General features: G+C 43.6%; 1 protein-coding gene across 1 annotated transcript in view; it reads left to right on the forward strand.

Moving 5' to 3' along the window:
* The first annotated feature begins 2,672 nt into the window (after positions 1 to 2,672).
* LOC147461226 (zinc finger CCCH domain-containing protein 40-like) overlaps positions 2,673 to 16,072 on the forward strand; it is a 40,071-nt gene continuing 26,671 nt past the window's right edge. Inside the window, exons 1-2 of the mRNA XM_086508828.1 lie at positions 2,673 to 2,844; positions 3,069 to 3,338. Coding sequence (XP_086364954.1) covers positions 2,740 to 2,844; positions 3,069 to 3,338 — 375 coding nt within the window. The 5' untranslated portion in view covers positions 2,673 to 2,739. The remainder of the gene's footprint in view (positions 2,845 to 3,068; positions 3,339 to 16,072) is intronic.

Genomic DNA, 16,072 nt, shown 5'->3' on the forward strand with positions numbered 1-16,072 from the left:
TATCAAACTTTCCATGTAAATCAACTAAATGTATCAAAGTACGTGGTACATACATAATTGGGGTGCCTAAAACCTTGGTTTCAATGTTATTATGGAGAACTCAAGATTTTCAAGAGTTTTTGCACGATAAAGAATAACGAGATTTAATTGAGTTAGGGAGCCCAAAAAATACATATTTTCTTGGTTTAAACATATAAAGTCATTTGCAGTTGTCAAATTGCACTAGAATAGTACCAATTTCATGAGGGGACCTTTGGAAGACCAAAATTATGCTCTTATTCAATACGTGCTCAAGTAAGAAATTATGTATATAGCTTGCATGTGACTTGAAAAGTTATCTTTGAAGTGCATTCCATTGTTTTGTAACACTAAGTGCTAACACCTGGCTTTTATAAACATAAAAAAGTCCATCTCTACAAAAAGATATAATCATTTTATGATTTTTTTGGCAAAACAACTTGAAATTTCAATAAGATTTATGTTTTAGAACTTACCAGAATTCTCTCCATACAGATTGTAGTTTGATATGGAGAAAAATCCAGTGTTTTCTTTCCCTCGTAACTAATCTATGGTAGAAGCAAGGTGTTAAAAACTTCTTTCTAGCTTGACAAATAAACTTGGTAGAAAAACAGGACACTTAAGTGTCCAATTACAGAACTAGTGTTAAAAAATTCACTTTTCCTAGCATTGACTTGCAGTTTATGCTTCTAGAATTCTTTGAAGACAATTTGCAAATATTGTTTATGTTCTTCCTTTGTGCGAGAGAAACCCAATATATCGTTAAATGAGATTCCTGTGATTTTATTGACGAGGGTGAAGATTCGATCCATCATTCAGTTGAAACTAGAGTGTGTTGGAATTAGGGTTGCAGGAAAACACACACAGCTTGGAGAAGACGAAGGAAGCTCAAGGCACACAACAGAGAGTATATTACTTAGTGTGCAATGGAAAGATAGATAGCCCTAGAGTGATGGGCGTATATACAATGCACGGGGGGAAAAAACCTTCTAAAGAGGGTTAAATGCCCCGACGGTCCTAAGTGTGTTCACACACATCACTACCACATATATATGGTAACAAATCCCCCTTGGAGTGATGCGGTGAACGAGAGTTGGCACATGAGTAAAGGGAAGTGCCATGCCCTGAGGACATGATTAGTCCAGAAAGGGGAGTAAGCCCAAAGCTTTTTGAAAAGCTTCAAACTTCTCATGAGACAATGCCTTTGTGAAAAGATCTGCAAGGTTGTCCTGTGTTGGCACATAAGCCAACCTGATCTCTCCTGTTGAGAGCCTCTCCCTGACATAGTGGTAATGCACCTCAATGTGCTTTGTGCGAACATGAAAAACTGAATTCCTTACAACTGCCAATGCGCTCTGACTGTCAGTGTGGATAGTGTTGGCAGTGTCCTGTCCAACACCCAAATCAGCCATAAGGCATTTGAGCCATACACACTCAACTATAGCTATGAAGACTGCCCTGTACTCAGCCTCACAACTCGAAGTGGCCATAGTAAGTTGCTTCTCGCTCAACCATGATATATATGAACTGCCAAGCATGAAACAAAAACCACTTGTGGACACTCGCATGTCAAAACAACCAGCCCAATTTGAGTATGAAAAAGCATGTAAGTCTGGCGGCAATGATCCCCCCTTGGGATAAACCAAGCCAAGATGTAAAGTGCCACTTAAGTAGCGAAAAATCCTCTTGACAGCCTGCCAATGCTTAGACCATGGGCTATGCATAAATCTACTGACCTGCGAGACTGCAAACTGAATTGGAATTAGCGTTGCAGGAAAACACACACAGCTCGGAGAAGACGAAGGAAGCTCAAGGCACACAACAAAGAGTATATTACTTAATGTGCAATGGAAAGATAGATAGCCCTAGAGTGATGGGCGTATATACAATGCACGGGGGAGAAAAAACCTCCTAAAGAGGGAAAAAATGCCTCGGCGGTCCTAAGTGTGTTCACACACATCACTACCACATGTATATGGTAAGAGAGTGAACGAAGGGTGGGTAAACTAACTAGGGGTGGGTAAACTAAAGTGAACTTCCATGGTCATCGACACGCGGTAGCTTGACCCGCACTCCGCACGGTCGATGAACTAGGGTTGAACTCAAGGTGTTGTTTTTGCCCCCGATTCACCGTGATGATGGAGATCAAAGCCGTGTGGGACTCCGCGTTAACGTGAAATCGAGCACCCTTTCGAAGGGGCGGGCCTCAACACTAAAGGGCACGGGAGCAAAGAGATGGGATCTACGACTGAGGGTGCGCGCACGAATCTCAAGGAGATTTGAGGGCTCAAAAAAATGGGGCGTGGGGTGCTGCTCGCGCGATTTGAACCCGGGTGGGCGTCGGGCAAGGCGCATGGCTTATCCAACCCCCCATGCGCATATGTTGACCATGGTGGGCAACAAACGCATGATAAGTCAACGTGGACAGGTGTGCCCATGTCCAAGTTTATTTTTCGACGTCCTAGTTTACTTCTGGTGCATCCTACGGCCCTGCGCGCCTCTGCTTTTGTGCCCGAGCTTCTCAGCTGTAGATCCCACCTCTGGGGCTTCATTTAATGCCCCGTGCCCTTTAGTGCTGAGGGGGGGCGGGTTCAACCCCGAACGTGCGAATCTGCCCCAAGGTAACGAGAACGGGAATCGATCGACCAGCGTTTAGCCTATCGTGTTATTCGCTCTCGCAGTCGGTCTGGACTCTCTCTCTCTCTCTCTCTGCGTGGAGAAATGGCGCACAGGCTCCTGCGCGACGAGGAAGCGGATGGATGGGAGCGATCCGACTTCCCTATTATTTGCGAATCGTGTCTCGGTGATAATCCCTACGTCCGCATGGTGCGCGCTGTTTCCTGCTGGATTTATCAGGGTTTCTTTTTTCGCTTTTCTCTGTTGTTGTACTTCCTCAGCTCAAGGGGAGACGGAGGCGTCATATATCTGAGCACAAGCTTTTATTGATGCGCACAAGTGTGTGCTTGCTTGTGCGCGCGCACACACACACACACACACACACACACACACACACACACTCTGTCTTTGATCATATCGGTGGTTTTTTGCAGACCAAGGCGAATTTTGACAAAGAATGTAAAATATGCACCCGCCCATTCACAGTGTTTAGATGGAGACCTGGTAGAGATGCCCGTTATAAGAAAACAGAGGTTTGCCAAACTTGCAGCAAATTGAAAAACGTTTGCCAAGTGTGCTTGCTCGACCTCGAGTATGGCTTGCCAGTTCAAGTGCGGGATTCTGCATTAGGAATAAATACCAACGATGTTATACCAAAGAGTGATGTCAACCGTGAATATTTTGCTGAAGAGCAAGATCGCAAGGTAATTTCGATGCATTGTTTCTTTTGTAGGGCAGTGTCATTCTATTCTATTCTAGTTTCTGCTGTTGATTGTGAGAGAGTTTTCTGGTTCGAAGAGGGTTGGGTGCATGTAAAAAGGCTCTCAACACTTTGATACGCACAACCCTGTTATTTACATTGAGATATGAATGATGCCATTCTTAGTATAGCTTTAGAAGTTTTCGTTGATATTCTAGCTGAAGTTTTGGATTGTGCTGTGCTAGTTTCTCTATAAGGCGAGCCTGAGTGAAGCACTGATTCTGCCACTGAACATTCGGCATGTCAATGCCTAGACGTAATGATTGTTTACAGGTAGACTGGTCATGGATTTAGTCGACCATGAAGCCCTGCAATTGGTCTTGGCTTCTATCAACATAATAGCCGCAATGGGTCTGTCCGTGTATAAACACCTGGTTAATAGCGCTACTGTTTAGATCTAGTCATCAAGATCGTGATTGCAATGGTGGTTTATCTTTGTTGTTCCGTTAGCAGAGATATAGAACGATGATCTTGATTGAACTCAAGAACTCTTTTTACAATGATGATCAGTGGTAACTCGCATATGTTAACTTGCAGAGATTGTTCTTAACTAGCATATGGAGTTGTAAGATGACTATGGTTGATTGCTAATTAGCGATTGCCAACTAACACCACGACGTTAGTGGGGATGTCGTGGTGTTTAGTCAATACAATGCATGATGGAGCTGATGGTTATATTGTCTTGTGGGTGACTACCATGGGTCTATACCTTACACTTTTCTTTGAGGGTGAATCTGGGCTTATCCTGGATTCATCCAGGTATATTTTTTAGTCGTATAGCGGACATGCAGACTTCACATTATGAAGTTTTCGTCCGAGTTACGACCAATTGATATTGTGCTAATTCTTTCTATCTTTTGTGGTGCGTATGCCCTATCAACTACCTCATTTTTGTGCTAATTTTTTCGATTTAATGCTTCTTTTAGTGCTAGGCTTCATTATGGCTCAGTCTGCCCTTGATCTCCGGAGTCATGACAAAAACTCAGTATGTTGAACTTTGTGTTGATGTATGCTCATGTGTGTGTGCGTGTGATGTGTGTTGTGTTTGGGAGCATATGTTAGTACCTAGTTCTACACCCACTATTGGGCATTGACGACGTTAGTGGGGTTGTCGTGGTATTTAGTCAATACTATGCATGATGTAGCTGATGGTTATATTGTCTTGTGGGTACCATGGGTCTATACCTTGCACTTTCCTCTAAGGGTGAATCTGGGCTTATCCTGGATTCATCCAGGTATATTTTTTAGTCGTATAGCGGACATGAATACTTCACGTTGTGAAGTTTTCGTCCGAGTTACGACCAATTGATATTGTGCTAATTCTTTCTATCTTTTGTGGTGCGTATGCCCTATCAACTACCTCATTTTTGTGCTAATTTTTTCGATTTAATGCTTCTTTTAGTGCTGGGCTTCAGTATGGCCGAGTCTGCCCTTGATCTCCGGAGTCATGATCAAGCTCATCCACATCCTTTTTGAGCCTCGGCCAATAGAAAAATGGTTCCACACCTTTCAAAGTGGTGTCTATGGCACAGTGGCTCGAAAAAGGTGGACAGTGGCACTCTGTCAAAACCTTATTCTGCAATGCTTGATAAGGTCGACGACGAACTACTGCTGGGGTCTATGTGGACGACGACAATGACGATGTCGACAACGATGACGATGTCAAGGCTGAAATCTGAAAATGCGGATCTGATCTATATTTGGAAACGCTGGGCTTATCTTGAGAAAATGCTAGAGCTCTTGAGGTGCTGTCGATCGGGTGCCTGCCTCCTTGTGGCTTTGCTTCTTCTGTTCTTTATTGGCACCCCCTGCTTCCTTTTACAGTTCCTTTAGCCATTTGCCCTACCTACATTCCAAATGTCAGAAGACAGGCACTGCCAATAGAAAAGGACAGATTGAACAGATTTTTAGCACTTCAATAACAACTGAACTAAAAGAGAGAGACAACACGTGACATGGAGTGGTGGAATTCCACCCCAGAGAGTATTGGCCCCAAACCTTGGCGCCCCTTTCGGTATTTCTTTATATTGCATCAGCACAGTACAAGCCGGTACTCGAGACTCTGCACCTTCTCCAGGAAGCATGCCAGAGAATGAGCCCTAACCTCATATTTAAAGGCCCTTGGCCTGAAAAGCAGTTACAGTAAAAAGCCTTTATAACTCAAAAGCTTTTGGTCCAAAAAGCAATGTTAAAAGCTGCCAGCGTAGTTTACAGAAATCTGTACAACCTGCCACGTCATCAGCCAACGCAAAACCAGCCTGCCACATCATCATGTCACCCCAATTTCGGAAATCTGCCACATCATTAGTTTTTTTCGTGTGTGCGGGTCCTACTTTATTTTAATCCTTTGTCACTTGGAGCCCCATCGGACGGGGTCCCCATAAGTTGGGAGGACTTTTTCTGTTACTTGTTCTTCTTAGGGTTTAGGCCCCTCGGTCGGCATCTGTAAGTTGGCTCCATTCTTTAGGCTTTGACCCTTCAGCAGTTTGTTACAATAAATGAAAAGTCACTTATTAATAAATGACCTATAAGAGGTGGTTCACGCAGTAAAATGCATGCATGATAAAATGCTGTCCTGTGCAAGAGAGGGTATGCAAGTGTGACAAGCCTGGGCATGCACGTCCTCCTAGAGGCTCACAAAGGTGCCAGGCTCAGTCCTAAGCGCTAAGATTCATGCTAGACTGTAGCAGAAGCATGTCCCATCGATGACGTGAGTACGGATGTTGTAGCTGCTGTCCAAGCTATGCATGATAAAGGTGATAAATCTTATTCTTCCTGTTTGGACAAGCAGCGAGCTTGAGGTCACATTTTGTCAACTTTGTACTTATTTGGTTATTTGCAGCCTCTTCTTCATAGGTTTGGAGTAGTATTCATTTTTTGATTTCGTATTTAGCTTACATTAAAATTTAAGAATACGTTCCTTTAGAAGTTGTTGTGTGAAGCTTGATTTCTAGGATTAAGGTTTTAAGATGTCTTTTCTTTTTTGTTTAAAGTTGAGTACTTGTTTTAAGTTTTAGCCAAGTAAGGTGTGTCAACTTATTTTACGTCGCTCTTCTAAAACATTTTTACGTTAATAATGTTCTATTTTATCTAGTTTTATTTCATAGCAAATAAAGTGATTTACTATTTTTTTATTCTCTTTTCTTTTCTTGAGTCCCTTGGTTTTATTCCCTCTTATAATTAGTGAGTTCAGACTGTTTTGAACTTATGAAGGTATGCTTTTCAGTCATCTAGCGGACATGCAAATCTTTTTGATTTTCGTCCGAGTGGTGATCTGCTGTTGAGCTTCATGGAGATATTTTGGGAGGGTGTGCATACCCCAACAGCTACCGAGCTTATATTCATGTGTCAATGTGATTTTATGTATGTGCTACTTTTATTTCTCGTTTTAAATAAACTTTAAAAAAAAAGAAATGGGTCTTTTTTGGTCTTTTTTTGTTATGTGAGTGATATTTGTCTTTTATTTTTTTATGTCTTGATTTATTTATTTGTTGTTTTTTGCTTTTAATTTTGCATATGTGTTTGTTTGTTTGTTTGTGTCTTTTATGTTTTAAAAATAAAATAAAATTATTTTTGGTTGTGAGAAAGTTATAAAATATAACTTTGTAGAATGCATGTTTTCAATAAATAATTGTTTCTCTTAAAACTCATAAAAAATAAAAATAACATCTTAATTTGGGTCCTTTGGATCAAGGTCTTCTTGTGTGGTTTCATGAAATATCTCTTGTGAGAGGAGAGGTTGAGTGGTGATTCTAGCACGGGATAATGGGCACTCGATTGCATGCTATTGTCGATGATCTTTTAAGTGTAGCAAGCAGCCTTATTTAAGGACCTCACTGCTTGACAACAGCCCTGCTATACAAATGCAGGGTGGGGTTAGCACCAATCTAGTCTTAGGATCTTTAGCCTTGAGGCGGGCGTTGATCTAAAACACTGACCTTACTACAAAAATGAAAAATACTTCTACTTTTTCTTCAGCTTCAATCGACAATGTTGCCGACTCTCAGGTACGTCTTTTGGGCCCTTCTTTCTTTTCAGTAGCTAGAAGTAGTGATAATTTGTATCGAGAAAGTTTTAAGTTTTTAGCTAAGTCTAATTTGAAGAATTTGCATGTTTTTGGTGATGGGCCCTATTCGTTGGGCTTCTTTCAAGAATGTCTTAGTTAGTACGCTATTCGATAAAAGCCCTCAATTGTTTGAGGCGTTCAAGGAAAAAACATCTTATGGTAGATCGTCCTTTAAGTCCAGTTCATACCTCTCAAGTTATTTATGTAACTTATAGTAGAGTTATCGGGGAACGCCCCTCTATGGGCTGGGAATGTCGGAATGGCATTCCGGAGGGTTTTCACGGCCCGGAACGTTTCGAACAGGGATTTGGTACCGGAACGGCCAGCCCGGAACGGTCTGGAACGGCTAGGAATGAGAGATTTTCAGATTTATGAGCTTTATCTTGTGAGGCTCCCCCTTATTAAATGCCCTTCCCCCCACCCCTTACCTTCACAGTGCACACAAGCTTGCAAGGGTCAAAGCTCAAGCTCTACCCTCTCGACTCTCGAGTCTTGAGTCTCAAGCTCTAGCCTCGTTAGTCTAGACTGTAGACTCTAGAGTCGACAAGGCTCTCTCCCTCTCCCCCTCTCACTCAAGCTCTTTCGAGTACCCTCTCTCTCTCTCTCTCTCTCTCTCTCCGCGTCCCTCTCCCCTCAAGCTCTCAAGTCTATACGACACACGTTGGCCATAGTAAGGTTGAATGGTCTTCAAATCAAGTTTTTTGTAAGTATTAGAGTCAAAGGACTTTGACACTACTATTATTCAAATACACAGAGCTTAAAATTGCATTATTTGGGTGCTTTTATGCCTCCCGTTCCGGAACCCTCACCGTTCCCCCATTCCGCGGGGGATCCCGTCGCCGTTCTCGTTCCGCGTTCCAGGTAACTATGATTTATAGTATTCATGATAGTTCTATGATGTATGTTGGCAAAACCTTTTAAACAACTTTTGTCACGAACTGGTGACGTGGCAGGCCCCCGAATACACACACCCCCCCTGTTGACGTGGTGCGCTGACAGATTGACACGTGGTAGGCTGTACGGACCTCGCAACTTGCGCTGATTGCTGACGTGGCAGTTTTTCGTAAAACGTGCTGACCTGATGACGTGGCAATCCATACGGATCTCCGCAAATTACGTTGGCCAGCTTTTGGGCATAATGCTTTTGAGTTGAAGCTTTTGAGTTTGAGATTTTGTGGCTCTGCTTTTGGGCATCCCTTGTAAGAATAAATATGTCTGTTGGGCCCTCATTACTCAGAGCATCTGGACGCAGAGTCTGAGTGTGAGTTCTTGCAGACTCCCTTGTACTTTGCACACATATTAATATAAAAAGAAATACTGAAAAGGGCACAGTCTTTGGGCCCAATAGTAAATACCTCTTGGCACGGAACTACGCCGGGCCGTGTCGACTTTTGTGAACCGTTTTAAAGTGAATCTCTGCCGTGTCGCGGTAGAATCTAGACTTGGGCTGTCCAAGTTTGTTACAGTGGTATCAGAGCACAGAAAGATTCTTCTTCTACGGAGTATCCGATCCTTTTTACAGCACACGTAGACGTTTGTGAAAGAATCTTCGTGGCGTGACCCCGGACTTATTAGCCTCTCCCACCCTTCATACATCGTGCATCGGGCGCTCCCGTCTTCATCGCTCTGTCTTATTAGCCACTCCCACCCTTCATACATCGCGCATCGGGCGCGCCCTCGTCTTCATCGCTTTGTCTTACATGGCATAGAGCCATAAAGAATCCCATATTACACATGGATTCTAGTGAAAAATCTGACAGAAATGACACCTCTCAGTGGGAAGGCAAAGAAAAATCTTGCGCGGGAATGAAGATTTGGGCAATTTTTTTTCGACAGACAAGTTGTCTCAAACTGCTAATGTGTCGAGTGAGTGAAGAACAGAGCCAACCTTCAGATCATGGCAGAGGGGCCTAAACCATAAGGAGAGCAAGCAACAACAGAAGAAGAAGAAGTCCTACCAACTTATGGGACCCCGTCCGATGGGGCCCAAGTGACAAAGGATAAAAATAAAGCAGGACCCACACACACAAAGAAAGACTTGCGTAGCAGCTGATGACGTGGCAGCTATATAGAAAATCCGAAAATTGCGTTGACATGATGACGTGGCAGACTGTACGGATTTTCGCGTTTTGCGTTGACTGTTGATGTGGCAGTTGTACGAAATTCCGTGATTTGCGCTGATAGCTTTTTGGCATTGCTTTTGGACCAGAAGCTTTTGAGTTTGAAGGCTTTTCATGTAAACTGCTTTTGGGACCTAGGGTCTTTAAAATATGAGGTCATGGGCTCATTCTCTAGCATGCTTCCTGGGGAAGGTGCAGAGTTTGGAGTATTGGCTTGTACAGAGTTCAAGTAATATAAAGAAATACCGAAAGGGGCCCCAAGGTTTGGAGCCAATACTCTCTGGGGTGGAATTACGTCACTTTGTGTCGTGTGGTCTCTTTCTCTCTCTCAGTTCTTTTCTATTGGCATGTGGTGCCCGTCTTGTGACAGTGGTATTAGAGCATCAAGTCGTGTGCTTTTTTGAAAGCATATCGGTCCTACCAAAGAGCAGACAAAGCAAACTAGAGACTAATGGAATTTTGTTTGAAGTATCTTCATGTCCCGACCTCGGACTTATTAGCCACTCCCACCTTTCTACATCGCGCATCAGGCGTGCTCCCGTCTTCACCGCTCATGTCTTACAGGGCATAAGCGAAAAAGATTACTTGCAAGAGAAGAATCCAAGATTTGTTTCGAGTCACTGTTTTTCTCAAAAGCAGTGCCATGCAGATGTTGATGTCTATAGCTATTAGCTACCAAGCCGCACACTCCAAGGACTTAGCAAGCTTTCAAGAAAGTTTTTGCCCGAAGTTATATAGTTTCTGACATCTTCCTTCGGAGTGCAACCTCTGGCAGAGTGGGGTATTTTTAAATGCTTGCCATGGAAACCCTAGCTGATTATACCTTGAAATTTCTCATCTCTCAGTAGATGTCTCTTCTTGATTGATAACCTTGGAGGTCCAGTATGATTGCTATGTCTTTGGACTCCCATCACCGCCACAGGAACATTGCTTGTCAACATTGCTTGTCGAGGCTTGTTTTGACTATTCAAGAGTTCGTGGGTCATACTGTGGTCGGCTACGACCTTATGGCAGGAATTTAACCCTAATTTTTAGTGCAGGTTTCAGGACCGGTACGACAAGGGGAACATTTATTACTCTGCCTCGAAGTCAACCACGCAACCCGTCGGGAGATTTTTAGGCGGCAATCCCGAAACGGGAAATGGCTTGTAAACGCGCCAAGTGGCACGTTTCTGTGCACTTTCCTCATGCAAGAAGAAGTGGCACTGAATTTATACCTGGGAGGCTCATTTGCAAGCTCTCTGTCATAGGTTAAGAGCTATGGAGTGCTTCCTTTCCCTCTTATGTGCAGTGCGGTGCCAGGAGTGATGCCCTGCACGCTACGCACTGCTCTCTCTCTCCCCTACGAGCAGTTATGTTATGCCTCTCAAGTGGGCTTCTCATTGTCCAATGTACACTTGTGTACAGATACTGGATTAGCTAGTGGCTAACCTCCCGCAGGTACAGGTGAATTCGGAGAGGTTTCACGTTAGAAATCTCGTCCGATTCATAGGGCAATTTGATTCATAGAAATCTCGTCCGATTCATAGGACTTGCTACGGATGCGGCCGGCACGCGAAACGGAGCCCGAAACAGGGAATTACAGCCTGCTGTGTATTTTTGCAGGTTTAGGGTTTCGGCCCTAAACGGTCCCTAATACCCCCAGGAGGTTCGGGGACGCGAAGGGGCCGCTGTAGAGGTGATTTGGCACATTTTTGGGGCAGAAAACAGAGAATTCAGCGAGCTGCAGGTTCTCGCCAGGTTTTGCAAAGTGTTCGTATGCGTCAGGAAAGTTATCTATTGCGTGGGGATACTGACTGTGAAGCGTCCTAGTATAGCTATGTTGCCTAAATCGGGCTAGAATAGATGGAATTCAGCCCAGATTGTGCGGGGCAGCTTGTAGGAAATCACAGCTTTTATTCCCTCTGTTAAAGAATAAAGAAATACCGAAAGGGGCGCCAACCTTTGGGGCCTACAGGTGTCGCTGTCTGCTTGGGAGCATTTTAGCTTCCTGGTCGTGCTTTTGTTTTGAAGTGTAATTCCAGTCTCAGTTACAGGTTCCTTTTAAGTCATTGATTTGTGTTGTATAGTCAAGCATTAAAGAATCGGGTGAAAGCTAACGTCTACCGCCCTACGGGCCGGTTTCACCTGCCCCCTCGTATCATGAATTGGAGTAACTGCTGTAACAGACTTGGACACTCCAAGTCGAGAATCTACCGTGACAGCACCAAATAAACACTTCAAAACAGTTCACAGTTCACAATTCACAATTTAATTTGACATTGGCCCGACGGAGTTCCGTGCCGAGAGACATTGGCCCCAAAGACTGGCGCCCCTTTCGGTATTCTTTTTATATTAAACTGAGTTCAAAGTACAAGAGTGCGGGCAGGCGCTCACACTTGGTCTTCGTGTCCAGATGGCCTGCTCACAAATTTAAAGGTACAAGGGATGCCAAAAGCAGTGCCCCACAAGCTGAAAATCAAAAGCTCAAAAGCTTTGCAAAAATGAAGCAGTTTCTCTCTCTCTCTTGCTAAAATAAAGCAAAGAGGCTTTTCTCTCTCTCTTGCTAGGTAAATTAAAGCAAAAGAAACTTCTCTCCATCAAAATTGCGTAGCCTGAAAAGCATGCCAAAAAAAAGCAACTGCCGCAGCTGTCTGCAATTTGCGCCAGTTTTGCGGGCTGCCACGTCAGCACTTGTACGGCCTGCCACATCAACCATTTCCGCAGCCATACCAGAATTAGGATTAGGGTTAGGGCAGAATTAGGGTTTTCGCAAGATTATGGTTTCAGATTTTTAGGGCTAGGGTTAGGGTTAGGGTTTCTGTAGAGTGGGCAGCCATGTCATCACTTTGTGACATATCCCTCTCTTGAAAGCATTGTAATTGCCCTCGATTACGCCTGCAAAACAGACAGAGGCCATAAACCGTCTTAGCAGGCACTGATTGTTAGTACCTACGTACTAGGAACACACATTTAGCACATGCATCAATCGACAGTCACATCACTCGACATCACAGGACATCACTCCACATCACAGGACATCACATGACATTTAACATTCATTCGGATCTTAGACCATGATTTATCGGCAATGTAGCTAGCAATCGCATCTAGATCCAGTCGGGACCTCATCAATGCCCGATTGACTAACCCCTATTGCAACCATGTCTATTCGAGATCAATTAGATCAAAATGCTGCAGTCATTTCGTCTATCAGTTCCTGCACTTACAAACAAGTCAAGAACAAATCAGTTTCATATTCCGGAATTCCATTTCATAAAGTCATACAGCAGAATACTGTCAGCTCTCAGTATCCCTGAAGCTCAAAGAGACATCAGTGACTCTAGTATACAAAAATCAAGGCATCTGTTGACGAAGGAGCAGAGTAACTCCCCTCTTGTGCATCCCACTGCACTAGATCTCCGGCCAAGCTGAATTCTGGGTTTTATTTGGAATAGACTATGCTAAACCAAAAGCTTCGAGGTAAAGTTTCACAATTTGAGGAGTATCTGCTAGGTCCTCCTCCTCCATCCACTTCGCATCCAATGCAAGATAGTTCTTGAACTTAACCAACTGACTTGACCTTTATTCTTTGTGTCCTTATGTGCCAAAGTCTGTTCAGGAACAAGGATCTCGTTTTCTTCCACTTCGGGTTGCTCATCGAGCTCCCCATTATCAGGCACATCACCTTTAAAAGGTTTCAAGAGACTTACATGAAATGCATTGTGAATCCTCCAAGTGTCAGGCAGTTTCAGTCGGAAGGAGACATCGTTGATCTTTTTGAAGATCTGGAAAGGTCTGTAGTATCTCATACTAAGCTTTGAAAAAAGCCTCTCCTTTCCTTTTTTCCTTCTCAAAACGTAAGAGCACCCAATCATCCTCCTTCAATTTCAAATCGTGACGATGGCGATCCGCTGTCTTCTTCTGTCGTTCTTGAGATTTCTGCAAAGCCTCATGGACTTTGGCAAAAGCCGTGTCTAAGTCGTGCGTGTATTCATCTGCTTCAAAAATCTTATCTTTCGTGCTTAGGAAGGGTGGAACCTTCATAGCACCTTCAACAATCTCAAATGGCGCCTTCCTCGTCGAAGAGTGTATCGTGTTATTGTAGGCAAATTCCACCAAAAGTAGATACTTTTCCCATTGAGTCTTCTGATCCGAGATATAAGACTTCAATGAATCTAAAACCACTGAATTAGCAATCTCAGATTGCTTGTCAGTCTCCGGGTGGAACGATGACGAGAATTGCAACCGCATGCCAATGTTCTCCCAAATTGCCTTCCAAAACAAACTGGTAAAACTGGGGTCCCTGTCGGAGACAATCGTCTCAGGCATGCCATGTAATCTGAAAATCTGTGCCAGAAATAGTCTCGCTAAGTGATGCGGCTTGACTGTTTTCTTCACTGGAATGAAATGAGCTTGTTTGCTAAATCTGTCAATATTAGTCCAGATACCATCGTGACAACTCTGTGTTCTCGGGAGATCAAAAATGAAATCCATTGCAATACTTTCCCAGGGACGGGTGGGTATGGGCAAAGACTGTAACAATCCTTGTGCTTTATGCTTGTCAAACTTGATCTTCTGGCATACCAAGCAACTGTGCACAAACACTTCCACATCCTTTTTGAGTCTTGGCCAAAAGAAGTATCTCTCTATTCCTTTCATGGTGGTAGCAATGCCGCGGTGACACGTAAAAGGTGGACAGTGGCATTCAGTCATAACCTTTTCCCTCAATGGCTGTGTAACGCACAACATGGTTTTCCTCATCAAGTAGTCATCCCGATTGGAATATCCCGCTATTGTCTCCCCATCCTGTATCTGTGTGAAAACGTCTGCAAAATCCGCATCCGTGGCATACCGGTCGACCATATCCTCGAAGCTCCTATGATGTATCGTGGAAATAGCCAGAACCAATGACTTCCGAGACAAAACAGCTGCCACCACATTCTTCTGTCCCTGAACATGGACAATCTGGAAGTGAAACTGTGACAAGATGTTCGCCCACCGCATCTGCTTTTCCGATAGATGCTTCTGTGACAAGAAGTAACGTAAACTCTGATGGTTTGTAAAGACAGTAAAATCCGCTCCGAGTAGGTAGTGCCGCCACTGAGTAAGAGCATGGATAACGCCAAAAGCTCTTTCTCATAAATCTGTGCTGTCATTTCCGGCCTTGTGAGCAATCGGCTCTCGTAAGCATTGAATGACCTGCTTGCATTAAGACTGCACCCAGACTACGACCACAAGCATCACAATATACTTTAAATGACTTCTGCAAGTCCGACAAAGTCAAAACTGGTCCCGTAGTCAATTTCTCTTTCAATGTCGGAAAGGCAGTCACCTCTGTGGGTTCCCACGAGAAAGGGACTCCTTTCTGTGTCAAGATATGCAAAGGGGAAGCAACCTCTGCAAACTTTCGAATGAACCGCCTGTAGTACGAACACAGTCCCAAGAAGCTTCTACTTCATGGACATTCTTCAAATTGGGCCAATCATGGATAGTCTCTATCTTGGCCGGATCCATTTGCACTCCTACGGCTGACACAATGTGTCCCAAAGAGTGTATCTCTGGTGGGAAAAATTCACTTTTCTTTGCATTAATCACTAACTTGTGATCTCGTAATGCCTGAAAGACCTGAAGCAGATGATCTCTATGTTCTGTCTCAATTCTTGGAGAAAACGATGATATCGTCAAAGAAAGTGCCAACAAATAGCCTGTACTCTCGAAAAATCCTGTCCATCATCCGGTTAAATGTCGCAGGAGTATTGGTTAAGCCAAAAGGCATCGCCAGTGTTAGAGAAAAACCGGGGTACAGTGTATTTTAAATGCAAATTTACACAATTTTTAGTGTAAATACCGGCAAAAGCTTCAAATTTTGACCTAAAAACCGGTAGAATTTGAAGTTTGCCCTTATTTTCTTTGGTTAGGAGAAATGTATTTTTCTAGCCCTGGGCATCACCAAAAACTCAAATAACCCAAAAGTAGTCCGAAAGGCCGTCTTGTAGACGTCTCCCGGTGCGATTCGGATCTGATGATATCCACTCTTCAGATCAATCTTGCTAAAGCACGAGGATTTTTCACGGGGACGTGGCAGTTGTTAACTATGTCACGAGGACATGGCAACTGCTAACTTTAGTTGTTGGTTTCTTTCCAATGGGTTTTGTTTTATTTTTGAGACACTCTTCTTGAAGTAGCAAACGGTCAGACATTGTATGGCCAATGTGAACGGTAGTTTCACATTGGAATTTGTATGGTAAGAGGATGTCTAGGCTGAGAGCAAGACAATATAGGTCCCCCCGTCGCACTTAGCAAGTTGGTGGATACTAGGAAGTGAACTCAATAAAGGCCTAAAGTCAAGGTGTGACTACCAACAGAAAGTATTCGACAGCTGGGCCACATTGCACTTTTGGATGCGGTCTCAATGAGGATAGATGGTTAGATGACCACAGGGAGCCCAACGGAATCATTTCCTAAAATTTAAGGAATTGCTATTTTGGGCCACGAAATGTGTTCGCGTCA

This window comes from Adiantum capillus-veneris, chromosome 3 (assembly GCF_014529385.1).
Source record: "Adiantum capillus-veneris isolate H3 chromosome 3, ASM1452938v2, whole genome shotgun sequence".
In the NCBI taxonomy this organism is placed as follows: domain Eukaryota; kingdom Viridiplantae; phylum Streptophyta; class Polypodiopsida; order Polypodiales; family Pteridaceae; genus Adiantum; species Adiantum capillus-veneris.